General features: G+C 43.8%; 1 protein-coding gene across 5 annotated transcripts in view; it reads left to right on the top strand.

Annotated features, from left to right (window-relative positions):
• SEC14L5 (SEC14 like lipid binding 5) overlaps positions 1-13,327 on the top strand; it is a 149,234-nt gene that overhangs the window by 71,545 nt on the left and 64,362 nt on the right. For all 5 annotated transcript variants that reach the window (XM_077449468.1, XM_077449465.1, XM_077449467.1 and 2 more), the window contains one exon: positions 1,011-1,096. In XM_077449468.1, the coding sequence (XP_077305594.1) occupies positions 1,034-1,096 (63 nt within the window). In that variant the 5' untranslated portion in view covers positions 1,011-1,033. The remainder of the gene's footprint in view (positions 1-1,010; positions 1,097-13,327) is intronic.

Here is a 13,327-nt window from a genome sequence, read left to right as displayed (position 1 = left end):
TACTGACCATTTAATGCAAGGGGCATCCTTTCCATTGACCACCAATGTAAGGTTCATTCTTTCCACTGACCATAATGTAAGGGGCATTCCTCCCACTGATCACCAATGTAAGGGACTTTCTTCCATTTAACCTGAAAAGTTAAGAACCTTCTTCCCACTGACAACAAATGTAAGGGGCATTCCTCCCACTGACCACCAATGTAAAGGGCATTCTTCCCTCTGACCTCCAATGTAAGGGGCATTCTTCCCACTGACCTCCAATGTAAGGGACATCCTTCCTATTGACCCTTGTTCTCCAACCCTTCACGCTCCTTGACTGCTCAAACCACACTATCCTACCACACACTCACATGGCTTTGAGACACCTTCCCTACAAGGCTCCGCACCTCCTAAATACCATCCAGCAATATCTCAGAACACATCAAGTCCCCTCCGCCCACCATATTGAAACCCCTGCTCCATTTACCTTTAACACTCCATCCCACACCTATGTACACACACACACACACACCTTCTGAAGTTGACATTTTGCAATATTTTACTATAAACAGTGAGAATATGTAGAACATTGTTGCTGTAATTTACTAGAATTCTTTCTTGATATGTCTGGCAACATTGTCCTGTATACCCTAAAATTCAATAAACCTCATGTGAAAGGAAAGGTTGAGAAGCGCTGCTATATAGTGCCACCTAAATGGGAGCTCGGAGTCTGCTGGGGCAGCTGACATTACAGTCACGATGGTGGCTCCCATCGGCAGTCACAGAGTTTTCGGATATCTACACAAGGGAGGCTTTTACGGGTAAATGACATGAATAAAATATGTAAATTCACATATATAGTCTTATGGGAGTATTGTTGTTGAACACTTCAACACATTTTAGGAGTAGAGGAGAATTAGAACCCCGTGTCATGAACCCCTTTCATTTAGGATAAGGGAATAGTCCTTGCTCAAATGAAAGTACAGTACATGGAAAGCAACGCAATGGCTGACTGATTGTCTTTTGTACAGATAGACCCAGCCGGTGAAGGAAGATGGTGCAGAAGTACCAGTCCCCGGTAAGGGTGTACAAGTATCCCTTCGAACTTGTCATGGCGGTAAGTGAATGTTTGTTGTCCTCCTTTTTGTTTTAGAACCTCTCGGGGATATTGATTATGTGCTCCACAGCTGTCAGTGGAAAGGGCAGACGCGGCATTGAAGTACTAATTAACGAGGGGCAGGAGATTAAATGTTAAGCACAAGCCATTTTGTTGGACAATGGTGGCTAAGGGTTTACATGTCCTCCAGTATTGTGAGGTCCGAACCCCCACCCACTCCATTCTCGCCAGTGCCATTAACTTTTCCTCTTCTGAGTTCATCAGCTTCTTGCTCAGTCACTGAGTTATCTAAGGGGGATTGGAGATTCGCTGTCCAAGGACCTCGGCTATGGAATGCTCTACCAACCAACATCCGCCTGGAAGGAAACCACCTGGCCTTTAGGAAAAAACGTAAGACCTTCCTCTTCTAGAGGAGGGACAACCTAGCTCCTCACAGCGCCTTGAAGCGTTTCGGTTCCCGTTGTGCGCTATGCAAATATTTCATTCATTCATTCATTCACTGATAATGACCTTTGTACTAATATCTGGTAAACATGTCAAAGCAGGAGAGCATCCTTTCATCATGACCAACCTGTTTTATCCAAACTGTACACGCGTTTTCTTAGTTTTGGTAACGCCCTAAAGTGGAAGTTATTGACTTTTGGTGCTTCTAAATACTCCATCGTTGCTTGTCTAAATAGGCAACGCAGTTATTCTGGAGCCAGGTGTAACTATCAGAGGTGCCGATGATCCATTTGGGTTCAGGTCCCCAAGCATAATAAATTTAACTGCAAATCTGGATTGAAAGGTTTGAAACATGTATTGAGAAAAGAACAGAGATGAAAGGTCAGTGGCAGTCAAAAAAAAATCTAGCGGCCGTTTTATAAGGATGGTTTCCCGTACTCAGAGAACTTTAATCTAAATCAGGGTTTCTCAGAGTTCCTCCAGTGGTTGCTAGGAGTCCTTGAGCAACAAGCAATTTCTGCCTCTCAGATAAGATCCCACTAACACCCTTTGTCGGGAAAAGGTCATCTCGAGTCATTCCAAATTGCGCCCATCCCCCCAAGATGTATAAGCATTATGTGTCAGCAAAAACCCCCCCCTCGAGCATTAATCTGCAAGCTTAACTCAATCCTTTCATCCCGTCTATACTCCCAGCACAATTCCCCCCCCCCCCCAAATTTTTTTTTCCTCTACCCCTCAAATTTCCCCTTAGAGCACATATCCTCTCCCCCCACTCCAATTCCCCTCCCCCAATCCAAAGACATGGATGAGCGAGCTTGGGGTGGAGAAACTTGAATGGCCTGCGCAACCTGATAGAACACCTTTGGGATGAATTAGAGTGGGGAATGCAAGCCAGGCCTTCTTGTCTAACATCAGTGCCTGACCTCACAAATGCACTTCTAGTAGAATGATCAAATATTCCCATAGACACACTCCTAAACCTTGTGGACAGCATTCCTAGAAGAGTTGAAGCTGCTATAGCTGCAAAAGAGTGGGCCAACTCAATACTGAACCCTAAGACTGGGATGCCATTAAAGTTCATGTGCATGTAAAGGCAGATGTCCCAATACTTTTGGTAATATGGTGTATATGAAGTCTGCCTGCCACTCGAGGACAGATGGTGAAGGGTTAATCCGGTGACACTGAGGATCAGGAGACAAGAGTATTGTGACGTCAGGGAACTTTGCGTAGATCACCTAGACAAAGCACAGTGTGCCGAGGCTCAGATATCGCCCCAGGCCACAGGCCAGCGTAATACCGGTGTGATTTGCGCAGAGTAGATTGGATAGCGGATACAGTTTCCCATCAGTTGGTCAGAGAAGACTCAACAGAGCTCCACAGTGTCCTACAGAAATACATTATTGTTGCCGGTGATCAAGGGTCAGTTTATCGAAAATGTATATTTCAGGTTGCCGTAGGAGCTTTTGAGTTTAAAACTCCGGACACAAAAACTTTCATTCAAATATATATATTCCTCAACAGCCACAAGGGATGTATATTCACTTTGTGTGCAACAAATGCCTTTACAAACCCAGAGAATACCTTGAAGAGGGTGCAGTGACATCATTACTGTGCAGAGAGTAGAACTGTGGGAGGGTCCCCGCAGGCCACACCCACTACAGGCTGGTGTTCTATCGAGAAGTGCCCGGGATGAACAGCGCATGCGCAGCCTCTGGCGTGGCGTGTTCATGTCGTTGAGGTGGTGGATTTGTACATGATTGGGGCAGATTATTAAATGATGGGCAGTGCTGCAAAACACGTCTTTTTCTGCTATTCTTCCTGGACGCTTGCGGGGCGTTTAGCCAACTGATGGTTGGGTTTTTCTATCAGAAAAATGTGTTTAGCAGCACTGCCCATCATTTAATAATCCACTCACCCCCCCCCCCATCAGGTACAAATCCACCCCTCACCAACATGAACACGCCTCTGCAGAGCAGGGCACAACCTGACACAAACGTTTCTTCCGTCGGCTATTGTGCGGAGGCGCCGTCTCGCCGTCACAACAGCTGATCGTAGAATCAGCTGCTGTTTTGGTCCATACATCGCATACGCCGTTCGTCCTGGGCACTTTTCGATAGCGGGCACTATCCGATAGAACACCGGCTGCAGAAAATGACAGGAGGGGGCAGGGGGGTGGAGACAAGACCAGTCACCCTGCACAAGGAGAGAGAGCAGCAGTGATCGGTCTTTATTAGGCTCAGATCAGCCGTAGGCAGTTTGCTTTTCGATCGTTTCTGCAGGGCTTTTTACTGTGTGTTTTGTGTTTTTGTTCACGCGATTTTACCGCGTATTGCGTTTTGCATTTTTATGGGTTTTTTTTTGGGGGGGGGGGGCAATTTGTTGTTGGGCCAATTAAAAAAAGCAAATCGTGGTGAAATAACAGCAAAAACACATATATGGTTTTCTGCAGCTCCTCCATTGAAGTCTAATAAACCAAAAAAAATAAAAAAGCACAATTTTGCATTTAAAGTGATTGTAAAGGATCATTTTTTTTTTTAAATAACACGTAATACTTCCCTCCACTGTGCAGCTCATTTTGCACATAGTGGCCCCGCACATCCTCTTCTTGGGTCCCCCGGTGGCTCTCCTCCCCCATCAGATAACCCCCTAGGAGAAGCTCTCACCCGGAGGGGTTTACTTTGCGGGCGCGTTCCCGAGTTCAGCATTTGCGTCCACAGACATGAATGCCGAACTCGGCCCCGCCCCCAGCGCCCTCGTCATTGGATTTGATTGGCAGCAGTGGGAGCCAATGGCTGCGTTGCTATCAAGCTATCCAGTCAAGAGCTGGGACCTGTGGAGAGAGGGACAGCACGTCCCCGATGAAGAGATGAAGGGGCTCAGGTAAGTAAAACGGGGGGGCAGGGGGGCCAATGACTGCCAGGTGTTTTTTCCACAAGGATTTAAAACCCCTTTAAAAAAGCCCCTGACCCTTTTCAAGAACACAGTGGCTGAAAAAAGCATAGATGTGAACGTATCCTATAGGAAGCCATATTAAATTAACTGTAGTGCGTTTCTGCAAAAAAGAAAAACACACCAAAAAAAAAAAAAACGCATTGGTGTGAACCAGGCCTTAAGGTCCCACTCTCTGGAATGACATTTAAGTGAACCTTACTCAAACTGAATAATGCCTAAAACTGGGCAGTAGCAGAACATTCGCACAAAAATTCTCAATACATTTGATGACCTGAAGAATGTCTTTCGAAAGTACTTCGGAATTTCATTTGCATTCAGGCTCTGTTCACACTAGTGCGACTCCAAAGTCATGCGATTTTGATGGACGACTTCGATGTGACTTTTATGCGACTTTACACTCCCTGGTACTCAAGTCTCAAAGTCGCATTAAAGTAGTGCAGGGACCTTTTCAAAGTCACTGCGACTTTAAGTTGCATAGATTGGAATGGGTGCCATTGCAATCAATGAGCTGTGACTGGTTCAGTGACCAGTCGCATGACAAGTCACACTAGTGTGAATGGAGCCTTAACATTTTTATTTTTTTAAATGATTGGACTCTTTCGAGCGAAAATCACATTCACCTTTAAAAATGTGTTCATTTGAGAAAAAATTTCCTTTCTGAAATAAATGGGCTGCCCTACACGTGATGCTGAACAAATACCTCACCATCACAGTTGATTTGACCCCACTGATGGTTAGAAATTTTAATTAAATCCAGCTAGGTTACTATGCCCGAAAGAAAGGGGGGGGGGGGTATCTATCCCTATAATACAATGAAGAAAAAACCCTCAAAGGTATGGGAGGGAATTGGGATGGTACGATACCCAGTATGCAGTGCTATTGAGGTGGAGCTGTCTCCCTCTAGTGTTGGCTTGGACTGCATGTGCCATTTCCTAAAAACAGAACTTAGAGCAGAGCAAAGCACTGTGTGATTGTGTAGTTCAGAATGCTGGGGTTTCAATTTCAGCAGGACTGGCCTGAACTACAACTGCCAGATTGCTGAGGAGAGATGAACAGGCTGCTGGGAGAAGGTTCCGGCCTAGGGTTGCCACCTGTACAGGATTCACCTGGACAGTTCAGGTTTTGAATCATGTGTCCGGGTTTCAGGCAGATTGAAACACAGACACATTATTCACACTGGGCTGTGGCTCCCCATGTATCTAAGATAGTCACACACATCTGTTGCTGTCCGGGGGCTACGGGTGGCTGTCTGGGGGCAGGTTCGGCATCACTGGGGGGGAGGAGGGCAGGGCAATGATGTCAGCAACAGCAATTTGGCTGCACCCACTGTTTGCTGCAGCAGGCTATGCCCGCCGCATTACTACTCTCCTTGTGGCATTCAAAGCTGTCCCAGGCCACTAAAGTGTTCTGGTTTTGCTTGAAGAAAAGGTGGCAACCCTATTCCAGCCTAGGTCGCTCTGTTGGGACGTCTGCCTGGATCTGCCAGCATGAGTTCTGTGCCAGTGTGAGCTGTGGCCGAGTCACGTCCTGCATGGGAAAGAGTTGTACACCTGCATGCAGAGTGACATCTACAGACAGCTGTTACAGCAGCTACAGCGGTCTGGAGGCTGTTTCTGATCCCTCAGAGATATCTGCACTTCAGATCTGGGTAGGCCGCGGTGTGGTGTGACGGAGGTCAGGCGCCATTCCCTGAGCCAGGACCTAGAGGGAGATCCTGAAAGAGTGATCATTACCCTGATGAGTTTACTTCCTCTTTCATTTCCTGCAAAGGCAAAGCATAATGGACTACTATGCATCGCATAGTAGCCCATTATGTGTCACTTACCTGACACAGGAGTCAGCGATGTCACCGCTGTCCCCTGTAGTCCGGCGCATCCATCTTCTCGGTGGGGGTCTCGCTGCTCCACCGCTGTCATTCGGCGAAGCCGCGATGACATCACTCCCGCGCATGCGCACGGGAGCCGACGCGCGCGGAATCTTCGTCATTGACGATGCTGCGCTCATTGCGCCTGCGTGCCGCTGTCTACGGCGCATGCGCTGTAGACAGCGGTGCCTGTCTTCGGGCAAATATCTCCTAAACCGTATAGGTTTAGGAGATATTTCTTGGACCTACAGGTAAGCCTTAATCTAGGCTTACCTGTAGTTCAAAGTGGTTTGTAAGGGTTTACAACCACTTTAATGTTTGTCAGTTGTTTGGTGTTTGCTGAGGGCTGAGGAGAGTGAAGTGGTCTGACATAGTTCTATTAAGCGTCGTCCGCCCCCTACCCCTCTGCTACCTGTTCACATAGGCCCCAGAGACCTAAATGGTTGCATTGCCCTTTGTTTCATTGCATTCTGCTTTACTAACATAAAACTCTAAAATTGCAAAACTGCATTTCATAGTAGTGCCATATTGTTCAGATAAAATATCTTTAGGACTTACAGTGTTATGTTATGCACTTTTATGTGTCACTTTTACCACAGTAAACAAGCTTGAACTGCTTCACTAATATTGTGTAAGTTTCTTGTTATTTATTGGTATCGATGGTAAAAATTTCTGAACCCAGGGTGTCAGAGGTGTCAGAAGTCTTGCAGAGTCGGGGCAACCAGTAGGGTACAGACTCTACCAGCGGCCCTCACGAGGGTAGCGCTACATAAAAGTCAATGAAAATGATATAGAAGTAAAAATTCACCAAAAGACAATTTGTTAAAATGCATTGGAGTCTTTATGTCCCCTCAGTTCAGCTTTACTCTACATGTATTGTTTTTTCCCCTTTTGTACTCCCTATATTGAAATTACTATGTGACTTTCTATTTTTAATAGTGTTGTTAAAACACCTTTCCTTTTTTACTTTGCTGCAATAAATTTTGTCCTTTTTTCACTTCTATATCATTTACTTTTTTTTTTTTTTTTTTGAGCACTTTTTTTGGAGTGTTTTTAGCGCATTTTGTTGTGCATTTCTCAGCGCTTTTCTGCTCAAATGCAATCATTAAATAGAAATAAAATATAATAATAATTTAATAAATAATTAAATACATACATACGGTAAATAAAAATACTCATTAATCAAAATAAATAAAAAGATCTCAATCCTTAACCCTAATATTAACTGCTAATAGTAAACCCTAACTCCTAAACCTAAGCTTAACCTCTAATCCCAACCCCTAATTTAACAAAATAAAGAAAAATAGAAATAAATGAATTAACCCATAATCATAACATTTAACCCCTAACTCCTTACAAAAGAAGTTAAAAAATTAATAAATAAATATTTATAAATAAAAGCATATGAAAAAGCTGAAAAACATAGCAACAAATGATGAAACTGATGATATTTTTCTCCATTGGCTAATAAAAAATGGCAAAGCTCGAAAACACTTTAAAAACAACCACACAAAAGTCAAAAAAAAAAATGCCAGAAAAAACTCTCAAAACGTGAGTGTGTGAATGCAACCTGAAAGTTTTCTTAAACCTAGGAGCCTGCATTCAATATATCTGGTCTCCCACGGTACACAGAACAAGGAACTCCAATTATTATTATAAACTGGTAAATACCTTTTCTCATCAGCAGTATATAGCAGACTTGTGACGTCTATCAGTGTCTGGTTAAAGCTTGTAGGATGAGTTTTCATTCTCCCCTGATTGTCCTATGAGGCTGCATGACTCCTGACCTTCTGTGTGGACAGTACTGATTGGCCCTGTGCGGATCATATGAAAAAAAAAGCTCTCTAGCATACACACCATACTGAGCATGTGCAGAGTGTCTACCAGAGCTCTGTACTATCAGGAGATGGCTTGGGGACAGTGGAAGAAAGGGAGGCTCAGAGAAGACAGGATCAAACAGCCTTTTTTACACAATGCGGAGGATTGACAATGCTTTCCTGCATATACAGACTGATTTTACTGTTGTGGCTTTAGTAAAACTTTAACCTGTAATAATAACCTTATCCCCTAAACCTAACAAAATAAATAAATAATAATATTAATAATAAGTAAATAAATAAAATAACCCCTTACCAAAAAAAAAATAAAAAAAAATATATAAATAAATAATAAACAAATAAATAAAAGTGTATGAAAAGCTGAAAAACATAGCAACAAATGATGAAACAGATGATATTTTTCTCTATTGGGAAATAAAAAAAAAAGCCAAAAGCTCAAAAACGCTTTAAAAATGTCCATGCATCTTTGGTACCCCTAATTGGGATGACAAAATAAAGTGGGTCATCACGCCAAAATCTAAAAAGAACACCACAAGTGTAGCAACAATAATGTTAATAACATCTGAAGGTGATCTGTCAGCACCCCATATCATAGAAAGTTCATATTTGCCTTGAAGTGCGATGTTAAAAATATCACTACGAAACTGTTTGCATATCTTGTACTTCTGTTTATTATGGAAAATTTGAAAACTTGAAATAACCATTGAAACAAAAAAAAAAATGCCCATGCAAACCTAAAAAACACATGAAAAAACTCTCAAAAACACAACGCTCGGGTCTGAATGCAGCCTTAATGACAGATAGGGCTGTGTTGTGGGGCAGAGCTGTGTAAATCTCTGGGCAGGATGGACAGAAATACCAATCTTTTGGCATGTAAATCAGCTGCCTTATATGTATTTTATCTTTGTATTTAGCTGCTTGCCCAGAGGTTGATGAGCTGTGAGTTCCCACACAGCCAGTGTCCTGGGATTTGAAATTCCCGCTGTTCTTCCCCTTATATCTGAAGTGTTTCCAGGGCAGATCAGAGTGATTCTGATTGGTCAGCACCAGCACATGCTTTTTTTTTTTTTTTTGGACCAGTCAGAATCCCTCTGATCCATTCCAGAAGCCCTACAGATTGAAGGGGGAGAAGGGCAGGGATTTAAATTGCTCGAACCACTATACTGGCTGCATGGGCACTGCCAGCTTAGCATTCATGAAGGTAAGTGAAGCTGAGACTAATAGGTTGGGGAGGGTGTACGGTGTGTGTTCACGTTTTTATTTTTTGTTAAAAGGTGAACATAAACTTAAATGTTCACATGTTGTTTACAGGGCCGTCTTTAATATTGATTGGACCCTGGGCAAAACTTTTCTTGGGCCCCCCTCCTCATGCAATTTCGCTCTCCACCTGCTCTGAGACATACAATAAATAGCAGCTAGACTTAAAATCAGTTAACTGTATCAGATCAGGCAGCAATTGCGATTGCTTGCCAGCTGTTACAGCACATCAGTACTGCTTACTGACTGGTTGCTAGAGGTTACAGCACACATTATGGCTCACTAATTAGTTGCTAGAGGTTACAGCACATGATTTCTCCTTGTTAATTGGTTGCTAGAGATTACTGTACAGTAATACTGCTCTCTGAATGGTTGCTAGAGGTAAAAGCACATCATCTCCTCACTGCAGGGAAGCATGATACACATATCAATGCCGCCGGCCGCAGCTATTTACTTGGTAATGACGCCACCTTCTACATATGAATGCCGGTTATTTACATGTAAACACAGGGTCTGCAGGTGAGTCATCTGCACACAACAATAGGGCAAAGCTGGGCAGCATTGGTAGCAGTACTTCACACTGAGATATCAGGACACATCACGGGACTAAAACTTAAAGGGACAAGGGAATTTAAACTGGGATAGTTGGCAAGTTTGAGGCAGCTGCTTTGGGCCCCACAACATTGACAGGGCCCAGGGCAGCTGCCCCTTTTCACCTGCCTTAAAGACGGCCCTGGTCGTTTAGTAAGCGTGGCCTGTAACCTTTCGGTGAAGATCAGTTGCCATAACCTGCTCCTAAACCTGGCCATACACTAGTAGAATTTAATTAAAAATGTTTAATTTTAAGAACGTTCGTTCTTCTTCTGTTTGTGGGGTCAAATCAATTATTCGTTATTGAGAAACTTCGAAGGAGCAGGATGCTACATTTTCACAAACCCGGTGACTTGTGGCTTTCACTCAGTAAAGTCCGTTCACTCCAAAATCGAATGTCAAAAGTAATCGGCATTTTAAAGTACTTGTGAATGTACTGAGAGTTTTCCAACAAATTTTTTGTAGAAATTTGCATTTGATAATATACGTGATATACAATGATAATAGTGTATAACCAGCTTAAGTTTTCTTTCTCAGTCCGCGGGCTGCAGGCATCAGGTGAGATCGGATATCTCCCCGAGGAATCTGTGTGCTTGTCCTGACTGGGCTGAATCTGATCTGCCGCTGGCTGTACGATGTAATGGCAATCCCTCATCCTCCGACAATCCCGCACATTTTGATCCGGATAAAGATACATGAGATTTTCACAGATGTTTAAATTTTAAAGACGGTCCCATTCATTCACCGCCGCACTGACGTATTGTTCCTCATATAGCCGGCCGTATTGTTTAGCCAGCCGGGAGATCAAATGATAAAAGGCGATCGCTAGACGAAACACAAACCCCTGGATTCGAGACGACTCAGGTTTGCGAACATTCAGTAATGACCCGGGGAGGGCGAGTGGCCAAGAATCAGGCAGGGGGAAAAAATGCACAGTTTTCTTCAAGGGTCAGTCGATCCAAAAGTGATATTTTATTGGTTGGTAGATACTGAAGAGTTAAACCACCAGTTTTTCTTGTTTAACGGGGTCTCTGTTGGTGAGATCTGTGCAGTAAGTTTCCAGGTCTGCACACTTACTGTGCCCATTATGAGGGGTTCCTACCACATGTGCTCTGAGTTCCTGGATCTTCAGACCTGCTGCGCCATCATGAGGGGCTCCTACCATTTCAGGTTCCCAGGTTTGTACACCTGCCGTGCCCTTTTCAAGGGGATCTCACCATCCCATGCCCCATGTCAACAAAACTGCTGTGCTCAATTTGAGGGGTTCCCACTTTCCCTGCACTAAGTTTCCATTGCTGCACACCTGCTGTGTCTATTATGAGGGGTTCCTACCACCCCTGCGCTGAGTTCCTGGGTCTGTACACCTGTGTCCATTATGAGGGTTTCCTACTACCCCTACACTGAGTTCCTGGGTCTACACACATGCTGTGTCCATTATGAGGGGCTCCCACCATCCCGGCATACAGTTACTGGGTCTACACACCTACTGTGTCCATTATGAGGGGCTCCCATCACCCCTATGCTAAGTTCCTAGGTCTGCGCACCTACTGTGCCCATTATAAAGGTTTCCTACCACCCCTGCGTTAAGTTCCTGGGTCTTCGCACATGCTGTGCCCATTATGAGGGACTCCTTCCATTCCCACCCTGAGTTTCCAAGTCAACACAACTGCTGAACCCAATATGAGGAGTTCCCACTATCCCTGCACTAAGGTCCCAGGTCTACACACCTGCTGTGCTTATTAGGAAGGGTTCTCAAGACCCCTGTGCTAAGTGTACCTGTGGTCTTCACACCTGCTGTTCTCATAAGGGGCTCCTACCATCCCCGCACATAATTTATGTGTCTGCACACTTGCTGTGTCCGTTATGAGGGGCTCCCACCACCCTAAGCTGTTTCTAGGTCTGTCCTAGCATCGCTTGCACTAAGTTCCAGGGTCTGCACACTTGTTCTGCCCATTATGAGGGGTTCCCACCATCCCTGTGCTGAGTTCCCAGGTCTGCAAACCTGCCGTACCCATTATGAGGGGCTCCTACTATCCGGCCTGGGGTGATGGGTAGACAGAACAGGCGGCTACCCTGGGTGCTTTAACAGGGGGGGAGCGTAAAAAGGACAAGACCTACAATTTTCAGCCCATGGGGTTGAGGAACACTTGAGCGTTGCATGAGAAAAGGGTTATTCCTGCGCCTAATCAGGGAAGAATCCGATAATCGTACTGCTGCATACACTGAAATGGGGATGCTTGGGTCCCAATAGCGGAGTAAAGAGGTAAAAAAGTAGTGATGCGCGGTACTATAATAGGGAGTTGGCCTAGGAGGCTTAATAAATTCTATAGGCACTAAGATTGTGCGTGATATATATATTCCCGTATACAGTAAGAGAAAGGTATATAAAAAGTTGTGCGTATTTTTATAAGGGGGTGGTGGACAACTCTCACCACTATAGCATGATGATATTCAAGATAGGAGACAAATGTAATGAGTAAGAAAAAAAAAAGAAAAAATTGCAATGCTTGGAATAAGTAATCCCTAATGTGATTTTATAACTGACAGAATCGCATAAAGTGCCAGTGCTAGACAATAAATAGAATCATGAAAGTATTAACTACACCATAGATTAAATAAAACAATATATATAAAGCAGTCACAAAGAATAGTGAATCGCAGTGCGATTTGTTCACGCTGACAAAATCGCATAAAGTGCCAGTGCTAAAGGTGAGAAGGTGTGTGGAATATTCTATTACACAATAAGGTAAATAGGATAATATGTATAAAACAATCACCAACTCGATAAAACGTATGTGCAAGAAATGGTGAGTTGTAGCTGCCAGAAGTCGCATAAAGTGCTAGTGTCACAGAAGTGGTAGAACAAGGTCCGTGCGGGTGTTCTCTACCATATAATCATCAAAACAATATTCCTGCGACCGTGAACAGCTCAATAGTTCAATTGTGCAAGAAAATGACAGAAAATCAAAATAAACGCATAAGTAATATTGGTGTTAAGGGAGTAAAAAGAATCCCACAAACTAATCAAAAAACTGTGTGCGATACCTACAAGAAATTATATAAAAAATAACAATAGCATATATCAGAGTGTGACCATTCTGCTTTGTGCGATAAACGGTGGCGATTATGTCAAAAGTCGCATATGTCGACAAATCGCATATAATGTCCGTGTCTGTATATAAGTGCACAGAGCAATATAATCGGTGATGGTGGTGAAAGAGGTGAATATATCCCACGTGGTCCTGTGTGGTTGGAGTATGGGTGTCCCCTTACCTTACAGCTGTA

Source organism: Lithobates pipiens, unplaced genomic scaffold (assembly GCF_037356315.1).
Source record: "Lithobates pipiens isolate NorthernLeopardFrog02 unplaced genomic scaffold, aLitPip1_a1.2 Scaffold_22, whole genome shotgun sequence".
NCBI lineage: Eukaryota > Metazoa > Chordata > Amphibia > Anura > Ranidae > Lithobates > Lithobates pipiens.
The sequence above is the reverse complement of the archived record's forward strand: the minus strand, read 5'-3'. Positions and strand labels throughout refer to the sequence as shown.